Raw genomic sequence first — 21,591 nt, 5'->3', positions numbered from 1 at the left:
ACTAGGCTGATGCCATGGCACTCTAGACTGGGCAACAGAGTGAGACTCTGTCTCAAAAGAAAACAAAAATAGATAGGAAGAGGATTAAAATATCCTGGATTAGTGTAGTAATAGTACAGTAGAATCCCTAGGTTACTATTGCTTTTATTTGGGGTAAGTTGATATTTCGTGTGGTATTTATTTACTTTTTTTGATGAGGGATGTAGTATGAACAGTGATATGCTAAATTTTGTTGTGTTCTGTGGTAATTGATCATTATAAATAATATGGCAGACTGTGTCTTACTACCATGACAGTTGGGGCATAGATGAAGTATGAGGCATTAAAGCCTTCTTATTGTCTCTCACACACAAAAAAAGTCTTTTTTCTTATTTGTATAAAAATGTCAAAAAAGATTTCAGGAATAAAAATAATTAAATACATGAATTTAATTAATTTAATTAATACATGAATAATTAAATATATGTGTTATTTTCAGACAATACTATTTGAGATTATAAATAACCTACAAATAACTTCTTAAAATCCTTCTGAATTATAGACTACTAAAAAAAAAATCAAGAAAACATATACATGCAAATACACACTGATTTTTTTAACTGCTCTATCGTGCTCAAAACTTCATTACTCTTACTTTTGCATCTACCCTAGGACCACCATTCACTGTCAGAAGGCTTACCTGGATCACTATTTTGAGAAGAATTTTCCAGTATGTTTTCTTCTTCATGTTCCGAAGTTTGCTGGGGAATGCTATGTGTAAACAACATAATAAATAAAATTACTATTTTAATAATGACATGAAAAACATTTACCAAAAAAAGTTGTTAAGAATATTTCAGACAATATCAGAGCTAATAACAGAACTTTAATCATCCCATACACTTCAAATTCGTAAGCTCGACAAACTTTTTATTAGCTTCTAATTAAAGAAGAAAAGTAAGGTAAAGTCCTCATGAAGGGAGGGCAGTATAGATCAGTCAATTAACTAGAGGTCCCTTGACATGATGGAAAGTGTCCTGAACTCAGAAGAAGTCCTAGCTCTGTAAGCAACAGCTATTTGTTCTTGGACAAGTTGCTTCTCTCAGGCTCATTGTATTCTAAAAATAAAGATTTTACTGCCTTAGCTCACTAGGTTCTTAAACAACATTTAATGAAATAACATTTTTACAATGCTCAGAGAGATAGGGAATCAATGGAATAATTTGTCTTTGAACTTCATGGCTGAAATAATTTTGGAATCCCAAACAAAACCCAATTATATTTTTCCATAGGTTCTAATATTCAAGTGTTGCAGTTTTCAGAAAATGTTATTAAGTCCTAATTTGGGTTATTAGTTGTTCTATTTTTGTGGCTTATAATTCAGGACATCTCAGCTATTTTATAATTTTAATAAAATTTATTTATAAACATTACTTCATTAAATTAGATAACATAATTGTCCACTATTACTGAGCTAATCAATCACAGCAAGGGCAGAAAATTAATGGATGTCAAAACCTAGCTTGGACTATTACTATTACTATTACTCTTCCTCCTCTACCTACTCTAAACCAGCAGATCTTTGTTAGAATGATACTTAATCTCCATGCTCATCTCCAACTGATGTGGAAGGTAAAATCCTACTTTTATTTAAGTTGAACAAAGGAGATACAAGTTGACATTTTCTCATTTCTGAGATAAGTACTAACAACATACTTGCACACAACATGCCACATAACTGAGCTCCACCGTCATTTCATAGATCACAGTGTGGAAATATTTCTGTACGGAAAGTCACAACACAATTTTAATATTGGGGTGACACATGTTTTGCCTTGACACACTGTGTTCCCTTACAGCTAGTCAGCAAATGGGTAAATGATGTTTCAGGGACTGCACAAAACATGGAATGCTTCACCAATTTGCATGTCTACCTTGGGCAGAGACCATGCTAATCTTCTCTGCAGGGTTCCAATTTTAGTATATGTGCTGCAGAAGCAAACACAAAGCCCTACTTTTCTATGTGGATACCGATGAGTCATGGGTGAGGCTTGGTTCTGTTAAATTCAACTATTCTACTTTAAATTCAGAGAATTCTGTTGAATGGCTTTCTTGTTAGGTAGAATTTGAAAATAATTTTTAAATGTGACATACAGATGCAAGTGGCTTGGGATGTTTTCATTATTACAATAAACAGGTCACTTGCCAGGCCAACTGTGAGTTGGTGCCCACTACTCTAGGTAAGGACAATATGGGAACTTCCACTACCTAAGAAAAGCTGCTACATGGGGTAAAAAGGGGACTCGGCATAGATGTGGTAGCAAACAAGTAACAAAATTCTCATATCTTTCTGTAATTTTATTTGAACCTCTTTGACACTTCAGAACAATCCCAACTACTACTTGCTATAGAAAGATAAAGAAAGGCCTCAAAGGATAACTTACCATTACCTTTGAGGCCTTACTCAGAGGTCTAGGCTAAGTCTAGGCTAACAGGGCTTCACAGAAGTTATGAGTGTGAGGGAAAGGTCAATTCGCTCACTACGTGTGTGGCTAAAGCTACAAGGCCCGGGTGCCAGAGCAGAGCACTGGTGCTTTGGGAATGATGGCTGAGCAATTAAGCATTCAAATGTGAACTAAAATAAGTAACTCTGAAGTCTAAGTATGCATCACCATGAAGACGGAAGGATCTGGATCAGTGAGGGCATCCTGGTAGCAAAGGTCAATCCTTCCTAGACTGCAGGACCAGTCTCAATAGCAACAAGGCAGCAACAGAATGCATAGAAACAACAGAATGATTGAAATGTCCTTTTATTCCCTTTTTTTGTTTAGATTTTACAAAATTTTTTAGAGACAGGGTCTCACTCTGTCACCCAAGCTGATGCAAGAGATGCACTCTGACCCAAGAGATGCAGTCCAGATGCAGTGGCACAATCATAGCTTACGGGAGCTTCAAACTCTTGGGATTAAGTTATCCTCCTGCCTTAGCCTCCTGAGAAGCTGGGACTACAGGTGCGACCCACCACAACCAGCTAACTTTTTCTATTATTTAGTAGAGATGGGGTTCTCACTCTTGCTCGGGCTGGTCTTGAACTCTTGAGCTCAAGCAATCCTCCGCCTCAGCCTCCCAGAGGGCTAGGATTATAGGTGTGAGCCACTGCACCCAGCCCTGCAGGACCAGTTTCAATAGCAAAAATGCAGCAACAGAAACAACAGAATGATTGAAATGTCCTTTTATTCCCTTCCTTAATTCAGATGTTATAAATTTTTTTAGAGACATGGTCTCATTCTGTCACCAGGCTGGGGTGCAGTGGCACAATCGTAGCTTATTGCAGCTTAAACTTCTGGAATCAAGTGATCCTCCTGACTAGCTAGGAATACAGGCACACTCCACCATCATGCTAATTTTTTTTTTTTTTTAGAGATGGGATCTAGCTATGTTGTCCAGGATGGTCTCAAACACCTCGCCTCAAGTAATCCTCCTGCCTTACCCTCCCCAAAGTGCTAGAATTAGAGCCACCATGCCCAGCATTCCTCTCTAGACTTGCAATCAGGACTGTCTTCCTTGCACTTAAGGAACCACTTAGTTTCTTGAAAAATTCAAGCAGGAGGGTAGAGGACATAACCCCAGGGAACAGTACAAGATCTTCTATTAAACTGGATATTTCAAGACCCAAATAACAAATTAGCAAAATCAAACATGTGATATGATTTTTCTCCCCATGAATAGGGGTTATACTTGAAATGAAAAGGACAACGTTGGGATCCTTACGAAGGATAAATGTCTTAAAAGTCATGAGATGACAAATCCTGCACCCATTGATATTTCTAACTAGTCTAGTCTTTTGTTTGATTTCTGGCTGATGAAGTAGACTCTCTGCCATTCCAAAATTACCTGAATCAAACTATGAAATCTCTGTCATCTGATGTATAAGATACAATAGTTCTAATTATGTTAAACCTCAATTTACTGTTAACTAGTCTTTTCATGTAGACACTTACCTATTAAAATCACTAGCAATGTCATGATCTTCTGCAGCCTGTTCTAAGAGAACTTCAGAAGAGACATCACCACTTTGCTGAAGAAGACTGACTATATGTGAAGACTCAGAGTCTGTCGCAAGCATGAGAGCATTTCTAAAATAACAGAGAGATAATTTCACCCTTTGGAGCTTTAATACAATTATGTTTAATAAAGGCTAATTTGTTTTTCTTTACCAATTTAATATCTTGCCTGCAGAACTGTAAGAAAAAAATCTTTTTGAATAAAAAATATAAAAAGGAAAAATAATATATAAAATAATATGAAAAAAAATATCTTGCCTGTCAATGTAGAATTAACCATTCATTTCATTATATTGTCCAGTCCAAATAATTCCTTTTCTACCTGATTTGTGTTTTTTACTATATCCCAATAATTGTAAGTTAATATTTTCATCAATTTATAATAATATTTCTGACTTGAGTGACTGTTACCACTCTAGAATAACACTCAGGTTTATTAAAAGAAAAAAAAATGAACTAACCACTGTACCTTTTCAACTTATCAACTGCATTTATGTTTGCTCCAGCCTTTACTAAAAAGTCCACCATTTCCTCTCTTTTTTCACTTATAGCAAGTAAAAGTGGTGTGATGTAAATCTGTAAGGCAGCAAAACAATTTATCATTCACAAAATTACATATTTCTCCATTGAATTCAAAACCTTATATAAGGTAACCAAAGGTATTCCTTTCCTGCTCACCCCTCTGTGCCTTCCCATGTGCTGCTCCCACCCTTTGAAATACCCCTCTCCTTTGCCTGTCCACATTAACTCCCGCCGTCTCCACAGTCACTTAAGACATTCATGGGCTGCAAGGATCTTTGCTTCTTTCACAGCATTTATCACAGTACATTGCCATTATTGTATTGTTTCCCATCTACCAAGAGCTTCTTGAGGGCAGAGGCTGTATATTTTATTTCCACATTCCCCAAACCCTAAGACATAGTAATAAATGCTTTAAGTATTTTTATTCAATTAGGGATCTAAATTGTTATCACCACAACAGTGTTTCTTAAACAAGATTCCAAAGAATATCTACTTTACCAGATGTTAAGGACTGTACCCCAACAGAAAGATTCTATGGCTATACACTTTAGAGAAATATTACAAAACTGTGCATTATATGACCAGTACCAAAGAAATCTCTTGAACTTTGCCTAATCCCTATTGGACAACAATCTTTGTGGCAACATTAACATGTGAGGAATTAGATCCTCAGGGATACTTGTGAGAGCTTTTCAGTAAAGGTCTGGAGGTTTCCTCCAGGTGACACAAACTCGTTTGATTCTCCTCCCTCAATGATGTGAGGAACCCAGGTGCCAACAGCAGGCACTCCTGCTCCAAATGGATCACTAAAGAACTAAGCTATGAATTAAAAGAGAGAGGCTTCAAAGCAACTTGGATTCCTTACTATTAAATGGTCCATGCAGCTCTTCCTATGACAAGATGATAGATTTTTATCTTAGCTCAGTCTGAAATTTTATTCTCAATTATAATAATAATCCTGGGACCCTAATGTATTATCTACTTTATTTTAATCCATTTTTATTCTGGTTTCCATTTAAATTGCTATGTAAAAATATTTTTTATCTTAGGAAAATTATAAATCAGAAATATAAATACAATGGCTTACCAATTGAAGTTCTTTTTTTTTATTCAAGGAAAACTCTAAGAGAACACAATTGAAGTTCTAATACTGACCTATGTGGATTATTTCTAGTATAATGAGAGCCCCTAAATCACCTGCACTTTGATGTGACGATGCCCAGGAGAAAGATATGATGTGGTCTGCAACATGCATAACCTATTCAGCTATAACCACAATTAACCTAAAATGGCTTAGAGGCATTCTAATAGAAGGGTGAATATTTATGATATACATAAAGAAAAGAGTTTTTATTTTTTTATTTTTTATTTTATTTTATTTTTTTTTTTTGAGAAAGAGTCTCGCTTTGATGCCCAGGGTAGAGTGAGTGCAGTGGCATCAGCCTAGCTCCCAGCAACCTCAAACTCCTGGGCTCAAGTGATCCTGCTGCCTCAGCCTCCCGAGTAGCTGGGACTACAGGCATGCGCCACCATGCCCAGCTAATTTTTTTTATATATATATTAGTTGGCCAATTAATTTCTTTCTATTTATAGTAGAGACGAGGTCTCGCTCTTGCTCAGGCTGGTTTCGAACTCCTGACCTCGAGCAATTCGCCCACCTCGGCCTCCCAGAGTGCTAGGGTTACAGGCGTGAGCCACCACGCCCAGCCAAGAAAAGAGTTTTTAAAGAAAACTTCTACATGATAATATTCAACCCCATTACTAAAGGATTAATACATAATATTAATACCCTACACTATGTGGTATGAACAAGTATAAATTCTCATATAAACTTTGACATCTTTATCAAAATGTACTATAAAACAGGAATTATACACTCAAATACTTACAGAGGCAAAGTAGGTGACCTGAGAAAGAGACGTACCTAGAGAGGCACAGGAGCAAACTGGAGAACATACACCTCCTCTAAAGGGGCAGCCTCTGTACAGCTTACCAAATGGAAATATGGGGTCCAGGGACACCAGATCTGATTCGTTAAGAGTAGCCTGAAATCCAGGTTTCTGCAAGTCCCCTAAATTTTACATGTTGACTCAATTTATGGAGGCAAACTCAACCAACCTACAGGCCACATTTAGACTATGGCCCTTGTGTTTTTAACATTTGCTATGGATGTTTCCAAATGATTGTGCATAAAGCAAGTACTTGTACCATGTTTCCCTGAAAATAAGACCTACCCATAAAATAAGCCCTAGCAGGATTTCTAAGCATTTGCGCAATATAAGGCCTACCCTGAAAATAAGACCTAGTGATGGGTGCGGCTACGCCGCATATCTGCACAATCCATGCATTTCGTCGCGGAGCAGTAAAGATGAGCAGCCCTTCTCATCTGCCCCATCATGACAGCTACTATCCCAGAGGTGACCGGAAAGGTGCAGGCAGCCCCACCAACAAGGTTGGCTCCCCCTGTCAGGTCCTGGCCATTCTGTGTGTGCTGCAAGCTGAGGCTTTGAGGGGAAAATAACACATCCTCTGAAAATAAGCCCTAGGGTGTCTTCTTGAGGAAAAATAAATATAAGACCCTGTCTTATTTTCCGGGAAAGACGGAAGGTAAAGGGTTTCCTTTCTTTAGTAGCATAGGTTTTGCCAAAAAATCAAGCCCGGCATGTAATAAAAATTGCTACTAAGACTCATAATACTCACTTCAAGAAATTTTTAAACTATTCATTTACAATCTATTGGTATTTTATTTTCCCAGATTGTTACTCAAATGGTTAATTAGTTCACAGGACTGCTGAAACTAAAATATTAAAAGAATTCCTATCTGTATTCTAACAAAATTTATGGGTTTGTGTTTAAAATTGCCATCCTGATTATACCCAAGCCCTAGTAATGTAACAGACATATTCAGTCCATAATCCAGTCTCAACTGAAAAAAATGTTCAGAATTTGCTACTATGCTCATTGAGAAAATCCTGCTTGTAAGTAAACATTTGTTGAACTCATCACCTGAATGACAGCAAAGAGATACAAAATCCTGAAAGAGTACACACTTCTACGTACTGAAAGATTGCCCATAAGGAAATGTCCAAAGACCCTTTGAATGGCAGTTAATGATTAATGGTTGGAAGAAAAAAAGTGTCATTCTGTAAGCTGACAGATATTGATAATAATATTCCTTTTAACTTCCATGCCACAGAAGGTGTCAGTAAAAAAAGATAAATGTCAGGCTAATATATTATTAGCGGAAAGGAGATATTTGAAGGAAGTAGCACCTATCAAACTCCCACTTTTCTAGAGATTTCTTAGGTTTTGAAATATGGGAATTTATACTTTACATTTATAGATTCAGTTATTTTAAAGCAAAATTGTATCAGAATCTTGAGGAAAAAACAATTCCTTCCTGGTTAGAGAGAGGGTCTCACAATGTAGCCCATGCTGAACTTGAACTTCTGGGCTCATGTGATCCTCCCACCTCAGCCTCCCATGTAGCTGGGAGTACAGACACATGCCACTGTGCCTGGCTTTGAGGAAATATTTTTAAATATACATGTCCAGGCCTTATTAGATTTACTAAATCAAAATCTTCACAGGAGAGCTTAGACCTGAAGATTTTTTTTTTTAATTTCCACAAGTCACTCTGATGCACAATTCTAGCTGAGAACTATTGCAGCAGACAACCATTTCAGTGTCATTTCTCACTCAAATGGGCAATTCCAATTATCATTTGGGGATTTGGCTAAAAAGAGGAAAGAGTAAGAGAGAGCACTTAATTTTCCTGCATACAGGTAGAGTAGGGACTAATAAACTCAAAATGCAACTGGATTTTGCTATTTATAATCTCCTTATGTCCCACCTTCCCATCAAGACATTCGAGTAGACTCTTATCTAAGTGGCTGTTTCTTTAAGAAAGGACAATGGGACAAAGGACAATAGGACAATGACTCAGTTACTTATTCATTCTTCCCTCTTCTGAAGGCTTCCCCTCCCCCCCATCAACACCTATTCACTGCGAATCTGGCTTCCCCAGTAACCTCCTAAAACTGATCTCTAGGCAAGTTTACAACTCACTAACTCTCTTTCCTAAAAAGAGAGTTATTATTCTCAAAACCAAACATTACCTGGTCTAAGTGCATACACTGAAAGCAAACTCACAAAACACACACACACACACACACACACACACACACACACAAGTCTTCTTGGTATTTTCCCTCAATTTTCAAACAGGCCTTCATGTTTATGACTGGTCTCCTTTTCCCTTTCCATTTGTTCCCCTTAACCTTTGCCATTGAGAGAGAAATCACTTTCATGCCAATCACTTTTTGAAGGAACTTATCAGTAGCAGCCAGACTTCCATTTATTATAAAATTCTTTAGTTTTGTTTGAGTTTTAAGATAAAGCCTATTGCCAGGGCAAATTTGGCTTTCCTGTGTAGTTTTACACTAATTATTAAAAAACACCTGGGTTGGGATAAAAACGACTCTTGAATAAATAAGTTTTACCTTTAACAAATTAAGTGTTGTCACAAATGTTGACCAAAAGTGCATAAAGGAAAGCTATACACCCTAATGCTTCTTTAAAAGTATCAAAATTTAAAGTAAAATCTTAGATAATTAAGTTATTTTAAAATATGTTCATTCATGGAATGCTTGAGATCCCACATATGGAAAATTGACAGTTACATATGTCAATGTTAAAACAAATGCATCTCAAATATTTTGGAAATAAAGTTGATCTATACCTTGTTTTTTGGGTCAATAAATGCACCGTGTGAAAGCAGTTTTTCTGCTATTGCTATGTTCTGGTGATAGGCAGCATAGTGAAGAGCAGTGTTGCCATAGAGATCGTGAACGTTTGGATCGGCACCATCTTCCAGCAGAACAGTCACACATTCCTCCTCCTGGCATTGGACGGCCTGTCAGTATTAGACCAAGAAACAAAGCCAATTCTAGGAATTCAAAATAAACTTTCCACAGATTTCACCAATGAGTCATATTTAAAGGAGCTACATTCATTTTTATTGTATGTATTTAAATCCAATCCATCGCATGCTAAAAGAGCTGACTGCTACACACCTTTATCAGAGGTGTCCTCTTTTTCCTGTCATGCCTGTTGAGTTTGCACTGGTTGTCTACCAGGAGTTTTACCACTTCTGCACGGCCATTGGCAGAGGCCAAATGTAGGGCAGTCCTATGAAAATGAGAGGACTTGTTAGGAAATTGTAGTGCATTATCTCAAAACATACAATTCACATAAAAGTAAACAATAAATCGGATGTGATACTTCTGCCTTCAAAATAAATATCTGATGTTCTTGTGAAGAAAGTACAATGCTTATTAGCTCTTATTCCTCACTAATTAATGAAAGAGCAGCCTATTGGTACAAAATGAGCTTGGCCTTTGGATTCAGGGCAAGTTGGGTTTGAATCCTACTTTAAGGTTGTCACTTACTAGCTATTGCTTAGCCTTTCCATATCTCAATTTCCTCATCAATAAAATGGGGACGAAAATAGCAGCTATCACACAGGACACCATGGTGATGCTTAAATGAGAATCTATGCAAAGTATTTAGAGCAGTTCCTACCTAGTGCAAATAGCAGCTCAATGATTGTTAGATGTTATCATTATTTCCATTACTACTTATCAAAGGCAACATGTAAATTCAGTAAATGATACAATTATACCTACCTTGTGGTTGGTTTTAAAGATTAGAGATAACACCATAGTTCAAGGATTCTAAGATACTCATTTTCTTACATTTTAACATCTCTGACATTAGAATGCCACTTGTCATTCATGATTTATTTCAAACATATTGGGTAGCATTTTAAATATTCTCTTAATAAATAAATAAAATAATGGGCCATCACACAATCCATAGTGTCTCACATTAAGTGAAATATGGTATATACAACAGGTGTGTGGCAGTTCTAGTCACATGTTTGGCATTTAAATAAATTTCACTTCTTAACAGTATTATGGAAAAAGAAGGCTGAAAGAACAATGAAATGTCTTTAAAACTAAGTATTAATAGTTGTTACTTTGATTTTCAAAAAACTTCAATGCAAAGCAAACTCAGTTTCAAATAAATGGGTATGGCTCATTTTTTTCAAAATAAATATTGGAATAACCATCTCTATTTGCTATTTTTCATTTTCATAGGAGTACAACTAAAATAACATGATTTTTATATAATAGTTAATATATATGTAATAAATCTATATATAACAAAAACATATGCCCATGATAAAATGTATACATAATAAAATTAACAAAACCCCATGAAAACATTACCTTCACCTCTGAAGAGGCTAAAAGTTGGCCAAAGATTCCAATCCACACACAGAAAAATTAATAAATTAATAGGAAGAAATTATTTCTATCTGTGCAAGATTCATATTTCTGCTATTCCCAGGGATCATTTCATTAATAATAAACTTTCACTAGAATTTTTATACACGCTCATTGCACAAATCACAGAAGAGAAAAAGGAAAAATAATTCCCTTATAATATAAACGCCCAGAAATAACAAATTGTATCACATTTTTAAGTACTTTTGGTGAGGGCAAGACCATAGGGTGATTGTGTGTACTGGTATTTTAATAATCAAACTGATATTTTTTCCTCAATTTATATACCAGATACTTCTCACCTGTCAACATACATCTGTATCTATGCTCACATTCAATGGTCCTATATTATTTCACCCTTGGATGCACTGGAATTTATATATAAAATCCATTATATGTATTCTTCTTAATACATTGCTATTTTAAACAGTGGGGAGAAAAATAAATTGGTTCTATCTCTCTTATTTCCTAAGGATATTTTTGTAAAATGGAATGACACACTTTGTGGATAAATCAAATGCCTTCTCTTACAAGTAACACTGAATATTTTATCCTACATGCACAGGTCACCTGCAGATCTACAAAAAAGTATTTTGCCCAATTTTAAATTACGGTTCAGGTTTTTTATTGATTTGAAAGAATTCTATGTAAAATTAACATACATTTTTCAGCTGATATATGCATGTTTGTTTGTGTGTATGTGGCTAATATGTTGTCTTTTATTTTGTTAATTTCTTTCTGACATACAGAGGGTTTACATTTTTTTTTTCCACTAAATCAACCTTCACAATCAATGTTTGCTTGTGAGGTCATTCTCAGGAAGGTCACTGTCAACATAAAAATGTATCTGTATGAATAGGCATTTGTGTTTTCTTCTGGTAATTTTCTCCTTTCCTATTTTTTAAATTTGTGACTTCTATTCCATCAGGAACTTATTTTTGTGACATAAAAATCTAGCTGGGTTTCTCTAAAAAGTTAAGAGGCATTTCATTTACCAATAATTCACCTTTGCCTTCTAATACAAAATGTCGCCATTATCAAGTTCTAAATTCTTACATATATTTGTTGGTGTTTCTGAATTTTTCTATTATCCTCCATTCATTTGTCTCTTCAACTGTTAGTAAGTGACCAAGCTATGAAAATAGCACCTTTTCATATCCAGAAGGGCAAGGCTTTCCTCACTCCATTCCCAAATTTCTTAACACCTTTCGGACCACACAGAAATCTCTAAGACAAACGCTAGGAACCGCACATTTTCGGGCAAACTGCACGTTATTTAAAGCATCATAACTACAGATCATAATTTACTTTAGGTGTTGTTTTTCAATAATTGTAACATTTTTATTTATAAAAACAATTAAACAACTAATTAAGCAATTAAAGTCCCTAGTGCTTTTTTTGACTACTGCATAAAACATTTTCCTCTAGGAAGAGGGACCAAACAAAATTTACATAAGTATCTAGATTCGCTCCTTTTTCCATGGGCAGCACAAACTCTGCAGGCTCTCGTAGGAAATTTTTTCTTTCCACTTGCTGGAATACACATAGGTTCATGCTGATTCATATCACCTGACAACCTCTTGGTGGATCTTTACAAGGTGCTCTCCTTGCACCCCCACGGGAAGGGCTGGACAGATCTGTCTCTGGTTCGGAGAGCCTTCATTATTGTCATCCGTTATCCAGTCTCTCGCCACCCATAGCAGAAACTATACTTCATTTTTGCTTGTGGATTGAGGACATTGTACACTCTAAATTCATTGAAATGTCCACAGTTTATAAGGTACAGCACTACTTTTTTTGTCCATTTCACCGTTTTCCATAGAAGGGAACAACACGAAAGGAACTGATACGCATGGTCAACGCCTTTCATGTGGGCATTGCATTCCTTGATGCAGGCAGGTTTTATAATATTCTCTCCCGTTTTTCTATTTTTTTTCCTATTGTTGAGACAGAAGTGTCACGGATCGTTGATATCATTCGGACAACCCGCTTGTCTTTCCACGCTAGGAGAAGAATATCGCCTTTTCAGGAAAATATTATGTTACCTTTCTTCATTCTTGATGTTTTCATTTGCAAGTTTGGCAGTAAACCTCTACTCTCCCTAACGGACAAGACAGTGTGTTGACATCTAAGGTCCATAACAGCGTGCGAAACATAAGAAAACTCGTGAGCGGCTGGAAAGGTGTTTCAATATAATCACAATAGTAAAAGGCACACAGCACGTGTCACTCAAAAATTTTAAAACCTTTATATTTTTATTTGGTTTATGTAGAATTTTTTTGCCCAGAAATCAATATAGTATGGGAATTATTTCTCTCCTTAAGTACCTTTCTATAATGTACGTAACATGTGTACATTAAAATGTGTACATTAAAAATAAAACACTATGTATTTACTTAATTTTGTTCCTTAAATCACTTGAAAATTGTTGCTAAAGAGCTCTAAAGGGGGAATGAAGAGTGCACTGGAAACCAGGAGAAGTTTTGTTTTCGTGTTGCTGCTCATAAAGAAGGCCTGGGCAGGGTCCCCCACAAGTGCTGCGGGGCCTGTGGAGGGAGGAGAGCCCAGGCCCCTCGGCGACAGGAGGCCGTGAGGCCCAGTCCAGGAAACAGCCTTTCCCCCACACCCTCCTGGCCCCCGCCCGCCCGGCGGTTCCTATTACCTGTGCATAGAATCTTTATCATTTATGATCCAGGGTTTCTTCCAAAGCAAACGCCTCACTTTCTCCACATCACCCCGGCAGGCAGCCCCATGGATGGGCTTGAGATCTTCCGGGTGGATGTTGTACAAGGTCTTCGTGTAGGCCTTCTGAGGAACCTCATCCGCGGCGCCTACCAGGGTCTTCCACACGCTGCCGAAGGAGGACGACTCGCCCTTGCCCTCCTTCCTCCCGAAGGCCAAGAACTTCTTCATGGCGCCGGCTGTGGGCTCCGGACACCTTGGCTACTCCGCTCCCCCTACCCCCTCCCACCCCACCTTTGCCGCCTCCACCCGCCTCCCAGCCCAATCCAGGTAAGAAATCACGGTCTGGCCACAAGCTCCAAGAAAAAACCGCAGCTTCCAGTCTCCGACCCCAAGTTAACCACCAGAGAGCGCCAAGCCAAGCCGTTAAGCACCACTGCGCCTGCGCACTGATGGCAACGGAAAAAACGGCCGGCAGCACGCTCACGCGCGCTAGCTGACTAGCCCGATCTCTCTGCCCACCGCCGGCTGCACGTGCCTCCGGCAGCATCATTAAATGATTTTTGCTTCATTTACTTTTATATCTGCTTCCTTGAGTCTTAACCTTCAAATTTACATTTGCTTACTTGCTTAAAGTGGAGATGGATTGTCTGATTAATTGTTTATGATCTAACGAATACTGGTTTTCAGATGGTCCTCTTGGACTCTTTCTATCATTCTTTTCTCTATTTCTCTACACAGGTAGCATACTGAGTTAGAGTTGAAAGTGACTTCAGCAAGACACATAACGCTGCTGCATGATAATCTTGCTGCTAAAAGTACACAACTCTATATGAGACCACATAATTTGAATGTCATCTGATCTGAAATTGAGACGCTTGATTAAATCCATATGTTGGAATGCTAGAATATAGACAAAAGGGTTTTAGCTTATACAACAACTCTAGTTGATTAATTTCTACTTAGTGGCTGACTGGAGTGCTCTATTGAAAAGAATTCTGAAACCAAGTCCATATGCAGCAGGAAAAGGGTGTCAAAATCTATTAATAATATCTTTTTATTTTGAACTCTTGGTATGTGTTCAAATTTTCTTGTCTCTATTTTGTTTCTCAGATTTTCCAGCAAATAACATTGTGAAGTTCCTGGTAAGTTTTACAAACAAGGGTACAGAAGATTGCATTGTCAAATCTTTAGATGCCTCATTCCATTATCCTCAGGACTACCAGTTTTATATCCAGAATTTCACGGCTCTTCCTCTGAACACTGTAGTGCCACCCCAGAGACAAGCAACTTTTGAGTACTCCTTCATTCTTGCGGAGCCTATGGGTGGACGACCCTTTGGTCTGGTCATCAATCTGAACTACAAAGATTTGAATATAAGTAAGGCCTCTAAACCTTATTTTTTAAGGTTAGAGATGAATGGGGACAATTGACACAGTTTCATAAATAGCCTTTTCTATTCATTCAAGTACCTATTTTGTGGTTGAAATTGTGATAGGCACCAAAGAGGCAAAGATAAATTACACGTCTCTGTAAATCTATAATCCAGTGAGGAGGATGGGCAAAAACAAGTAGTAAAACAGGTGCAGTTGTGTGGGAGGGGAAGTGACTTGGAGGAAAAGGATCTTAAAAGGAAAAGGAGCAGCAAGCCACACAGAAGAGTCTACTGCTGCTTTAGATGTTAAGATCTATTAAGTAATGTGCTTTGTACTTCCTTTTATTGCTTGTTTTGCCCATTTTACTGCTTATATTTGTAAGTTTTAAAGATTTTCTGTAACTGTGTTTCCATCATTTTATACACTCACAGATAAGATATAACCAGATATTTTTAAGATAGTTTTAGCAGCAAGATTTACAGTTTAGTTTTCGTTTATGAGAACCAAATGTCCCAATATAAGCTCTGATGTATTATGATTTTAAACTGTATGTTATATATATGATATATCAGTCATCAGTGACTAAATAAAAGAAACCCACTAGAATTTACTGCTGGAAATTGACCTCTGTATGCCAATTGTTGTGTCCTTCAGACGAGAGCACAGATAAACCATTCCCTTTTCAAAAAGTTTCAGAGAGAAAAAAAAAAAAAAGTTTCAGAGAAGGAAATTTAATTTTCTCTTGGAAGCTAATTCAGGCTTTTCATTACTCTAGTGTTAACATGTTTAACTTATGTCTAAGCTAAATTTCTTGTGTTGCCATTAAGTTTTCCCTTTTTTCCTAAACACTTAGTAGACAGGAAGGGTTTTCATCCTTCCATGTAGAATTAAATGTGATCCAACAAGCATATATGTAGTTTCTGTTCCATTTTGAATGTTATTTTCATTAGCATATTCTGATTCCTGGAATTGTCAATAGAGGAATGCAAACTGAAATATCTTGAAGTAAAACTAATTATATAGTTCAGCAATAACTGACAGTTTTGAAAAAGTACTGTATTTGTGTGAGGCATTGAACACAGAGCTATGTATTGTCCCAATGATTCTGATATATTTGAAAACTAAAATTGTGTTGACCTGACAAAATTGTTTCAAGACCACAACAGAAAAATATTTTGATACTGAAAATCACCAACCTATTAATTATAAAGAAATTGGTTTCCAGCCAATTGTCAATTTAGAACATGAATTTGACTTTTGTTCGGGTCCAGTTCTTAAAATGATCTGCTTCTGCAACTACTATTGTACGTTTTCATGCTTCCTTCCTTGTTTTGGAGGATTGAAGATAACAGAAGGTAGAGCTGCTGATGTAAGATGCTCTGTGATCGATCTTTGTTTCTTTCTGCAATGCTATCTCATTTTTACTTTGTTTTCCTGATTGCTCACACACCTCAACCCCAAATAAAGTAGGGGACAACTGAGACAGGTGTCACTATGCTTCCCAGGATGGACTTGAACTCTTGGGTTCAAGAGATTCTCCCACCTCAGCCTCTCAAGTAGCTGGGACTATAGGCAGGTGCTGCCGTGCCCAGCCTGGTGATGTTTTTATTTTATAGATGAAAGTAACATTATAATGTTAAACATTATAATGTTAACATTATAACATTATAATGTTGAATCCCTGACATTGAATAGTGTAATTACATATGACTCTGTTGAGTTTACTGACCTAAGTGATGAGAAAGTAATAGTATTATCTGTTAGGGTAACAGTTTTAGGAAATCTTACAAGCTTTCATACTTTCAATACATATGTATTTAAGATTTAAGATTTTTGTGATTTTAATTTTTTTAACAGGGCAATGTATTCCAAGATGCAGTCTTCAATCAAACAGTTACAGTCTTCAATCAAACAGTTACAGGTGAGGTAGATGGAGAAACATCAATGAAACTTACAGTATGTAGATCTTGATCTCATAAAGTAGGACTGGAAGGTTTGCTGCTATTTCAGCAAATTTTTTTGAATGGTGAAAATGGACTATATGATTTGGTGAAATCCTTACTACATTCATTTTTACTTTAGATGATTCTTGTAACTATTAATATCAAGTAAGATAGGTGAAACTGACAAATCTTTTTAAAAGATAGTAGTTGGCTTTCTGTCCTTGCTCTGTTCTAAATTCTTTTTTACCCCATGCTCATAAGCTATTCACCAGCATAAGCTAAGTCTAAAATTACTGCTGAAAACATAAATTAGAAGTTTTTATCTTGAAAAACATGTTCTTTCTGAATGATGAATCATTCTTACAGTAGACTTAAATGTAATTCACCTGAAGTAATTTTTCAATTGTGCAAAATAATGTAATGTTTGAGGCACACAAAACCTAACACAATTATTTTAAACTGTGAGCTTTGAATATAGCATAAAATGTAATGTAATTTTATTCATTTTAAATCATAGAATTTTTTATTGACTAATTGCTCTTAAATACAAATTAAATTTATAAAACTAATTGCCTGAATTTTAAGTTGAGTGAAAAAATTTTTTTTTCCTGCAAGTTATTTGGAAAGCTTATGTCATGTGTTAGAATTATAGTTGTAATTAGCTGTGGTATTTCCTATGAATTAAAGCCAATTTATATTTTCTTTTATGCCAGAATCTTTATGTATATGTTCCTTGCTGGTCTTGGGCTTCTGGTTGTTGTTGGCCTCCATCAACTCCTAGAGTCTAGAAAGTTAATTATAGATAAACACCTCTTATAGTCATACTTCAAAAGTCACTACAACACTGAGTTAAGCACAATCTATTTCTTTGTGGCTGCTTCTGACGTTGGGTTTTTATACTTACAGCTTTGTTGGAACTTTTTAAAATAAAACATGAAGATGAGAACTTGGAAGTGTAACTTGGATTCATTTAGACTTTCATGCACATATACAATTATTGTCCTTTGTCTATACCCCTCCAGAGTGATCTTTACCTTCTTACTGTTATTGTAACTCCAAATTATGCTAGAATTTTTTTTCCTCAAACCCAGAAAGATTTCATTGTTCTGTTTACTATACTTTTGCATGGATATGCTATGCTATTTTATCTGTAAGCAGTCCAGCTTTTAATATTTGCCTTAATACTTATAACTACAGGGATAATTCTTAATTCATAAATGAGTCTCTTCATATGAAAAAGAATTTGGCTATATTTGCTCTATGAGTCAAACTTCTGTTTTTGTGGTCAGCATAGTAAAGTGGTATCACCTTGGGTTGTCACTGTGGTTGTCCCCTATCAAGTCCCTACTCCCCTTCCTCCTTCCCTCCACCATCTCTTTCCTTCTCTCCCTTACCCCACAAAAACAATAGCTCTGCTATTCCTCTCAATGGGAAAGTATAACACAAATTTTGTCAAATATGTTAGGATAATCTATTGGACCCTAAACAACTGCTAGTCATTTTAGTAAATGTTTATTAAACCTTAAGTCAGGCAGTCAAATCTATATTAAAATTAACAATAAATGTTATTAATATTCACTTTCTTTTTTACTTTTAAATATTTATTTATTTTGAAATGAAGTCTTGCTCTGTCACCCAAGCTAGAATGCAGTGGCATGATCATAGCTCATTGTAGCTTCCAACTCCTATGTTTAAATGATCCTCTTATCTCAGTCTCCAGAGTAACTGGAACTATTGACGCATACCGCCACACCGGCCAATTTTTAAAATTTTTTGTAAAGATGGAGTCTCACTATGTTGCCCAGGTTGGTCTTGAATTCCTGGCCTCAAGTGATCTTCCTGCCTCAGCCTGATTACAGGCATGAGCCAGTACCACACCTGGCCAGCACTTTTCTTTAAAAGAAATGCTTAAATGTGAATTTCTGAAATTTCATTGCCTCATTTTCATAATAGCTGAAATTTTTGCTATAAATTCATTGAGTATAGCTACATCTTTTTTTTTCCATTTGAATGAAGTCATTATTTAGTTATCTTTCAATGTATTCAGAATCTAATTTATAGACTATATAATACTTATGTAAATAATTAAGTTTTTTTATTATTTGGGTTTTTTAGAGCAAGGCAAAAAAATTAATCATTTTTACTTTCTAGCAGTTTTGTTGTAAATACTCTAGGGAGAAAGTTTGAGGTTCTTAGATTAAATTGAGGTTGTTAACTTAAATGAGATTTTATGTTTTTGTTTTATCTATGCCAACTGTTTAACTCTATTTAGCTTACAATGCACTGCCTGCATGCAACATATCAGCAGTTATCCTGAATTTTATTGAATGTAGAAATAAATTTATTCTTTGATTAAAATTTGATTCCTAAAGGGAAAGAAAATCATTATATAAATAGACATTCTTATTTGGTCTACCAATGGTATAGTAACATTAGAAGCTTTTCAGCAAGGGAAAATTTGATGTAATGGAACTACTTTAAAATATATTTAAAATATATTTTTACATTTTTTATATTTTTATGTTGTCTTAGCACAAGAGACCCATATAGAAAGTAGAAATGGGTACGTCAAGTCAGAATGACATGAGTTGGATTCCTCAGGAAACTTTGAATCAGATCAGTAAGTAGTCTAACAAACTTGGCTGGGAAGGTTTTCTCTTAACTGGAATTTAAATATCTTAGATTTAGCAAGAAGCGCTTGGTCAGTACTGTTTAATATGTGCCTCTTCCATTACTTGGATAGAATTTAGCATAATGATTAGTGAACAATTTAAAGATTTATTCTACGTGTAGTATTTCTTAGACTTTTTTTTTTTTTTTTGAGAAGGTCGGCCCCCAAAGATAGACAGATTGTGGCCACCAGCATTGGATGTTATGTGAGCAAGAAATAAATCTTTTTTTTTTTTTTTTTTTTTTTTTTTTTTGAGACAGAGTCTCACTCTATTGCCCCAGCTAGAGTGCCGTGGAGTCAGCCTAGCTCACAGCAACCTCAAACTCCTGGGTTCAAGCAATCCTTCTGCCTCAGCCTCCTGAGTAGCTGGGACTACAGGCATGCACCACATGTCCGGCTAATTTTTTCTATATATATTAGTTGGCCAATTAATTTCTTTCTATTTTTAGTAAGGACGGGATCTCGCTCTTGCTCAGGCTGGTTTCAAACTCCTGATGTTGAGCAATCCTCCCGCCTCGGCCTCCCAGAGTGCTAGGATTACAGGTGTGAGCTACTACGCCCAGTCTATTTCTTAGGCTTTAATTTCCAAATGCTTCCAAATCTGCAGTTTATTTACAAATGTATGAATTTTCTATATTCCTAATCTACTTCCTGTCTCTTTTCTTTCCTCTTGCTTCAGAGCAAAGTAGAAGACATGAGGTGCTTAATTTTTTTCTTTTTTATTTCAGCATGTTATGGGGGTACAAATGTTAAGGTTACATGCTTAATTTTTTTTAATGGTGTTTGATAGAGTATTAGGGGCTCTTTTCTAGCACATAAATATCTTATAGCAAGTTTAATGAGTAATAGAACAGTTTTTAGTACTATATTTTATTAGACAAACTACTAAATACCTACTCCAATTTGAAAGAATAAATCTAAAATATTACCTGGTAGTTTACCTAACAGATATCTTTCAGTTACATATGCAGTTTGTTAAAATAGTAATCTTGGCTGGTCCGATGGTAGTGGGTTATCAGAACTTATTCACATTAGTGTCACTAAAGTTGGTATTCAACCCCCCACTGCTAAATTTGACTGGCTTTAAAAAAAAAATAAAAAAAAAATAAAATAAAAATAAAATAGTAATCTTTATAAATGTATGTATAATGTAGAATTTTTTTTCTCCAATTGTAGAGAGATTTTTTAAAAATCAATACAGCCTCATTCTAAAAAAATAATACAGAAGTTAAAAACTAAAGTCAGCTCCTGGCTTCACTAATCGCATTTTTCATAAATTGGTGTTAAGTTTATGTATTCCAAGTATTTTCTACACATTTATAAGCATGTAATACATCTGTTGTTTTTATGTGAGTGTTCAAATGACATCATGCAGTCCACATGGCTCTACAACCTTAGTTTTCATGTCTTAGATGTCTCTTTAAGCTAGCAATGTATATAATGATCTCATTCTTCTTAATAACAAGATAGTATTTCTTTATATAAATGTATTGTGATAGATTTAATGTGTTCTGTATTGAATGATGTTTAAGTTATTTCCAGTTTTTCACTTAAAAATAACGCTGTGGTGAGTATTTTTACATATAAATTTATAGGATAACTTAGAAGAGCTAGGTCTAAGATTATGTACATTTTTTATGGAAAGGAATCATTTCTCTCCTAAAAAGTGCCGATTTATATTCTCAACATAGCTTGTTTCTTCTCCATTCTCACTAATCATTCTCAAGTATTAAGTATCAAATATTTTAATCTGTCATAATGATACAAAATGGTATCCTTGTTGTTTTTCATTTACATTTAAGAATGAGATTCAACTTCTTTACACATATATTTACACCTGATCCTTGAACCACAGGGGTTGAACTGCGAGGGTCCACTTATATGTGGATTTTTTTTCAGTAAATATAGTCTGTCCTCTGTATATCAGCAAGTTCCACATCTGCATCCAAACTCAGGTTGAAAATACAGTATTTGAGGAATGCAAAACCCACATATAGGGAGGGC

The 21,591-nt window shown here is 35.8% G+C and overlaps 1 protein-coding gene and 1 non-coding gene across 2 annotated transcripts in view; both read right to left on the bottom strand.

Annotated features, from left to right (window-relative positions):
- Nucleotides 1-13,828, bottom strand: part of LOC142876382 (uncharacterized) — a 31,029-nt gene extending 17,201 nt beyond the window's left edge. The window contains exons 1-7 of the mRNA XM_076010754.1: nt 13,578-13,828; nt 11,486-11,493; nt 9,641-9,798; nt 9,307-9,480; nt 4,513-4,619; nt 3,981-4,115; nt 680-750 (exon numbers count right to left, since the gene is read on the bottom strand). Coding sequence (XP_075866869.1) covers nt 680-750; nt 3,981-4,115; nt 4,513-4,619; nt 9,307-9,480; nt 9,641-9,798; nt 11,486-11,493; nt 13,578-13,828 — 904 coding nt within the window. The remainder of the gene's footprint in view (nt 1-679; nt 751-3,980; nt 4,116-4,512; nt 4,620-9,306; nt 9,481-9,640; nt 9,799-11,485; nt 11,494-13,577) is intronic.
- On the bottom strand, nt 1,878-1,984 carry LOC142876770 (U6 spliceosomal RNA). Its single transcript, XR_012923589.1, has one exon. It is a non-coding gene; the product is annotated as a U6 spliceosomal RNA (small nuclear RNA).
- Nucleotides 13,829-21,591: the final 7,763 nt, after the last annotated feature.

The sequence above is a fragment of the Microcebus murinus genome, chromosome 15, assembly GCF_040939455.1.
Source record: "Microcebus murinus isolate Inina chromosome 15, M.murinus_Inina_mat1.0, whole genome shotgun sequence".
NCBI classification, from domain to species: domain Eukaryota; kingdom Metazoa; phylum Chordata; class Mammalia; order Primates; family Cheirogaleidae; genus Microcebus; species Microcebus murinus.
This window is presented reverse-complemented; position numbering and strand designations above follow the sequence as displayed.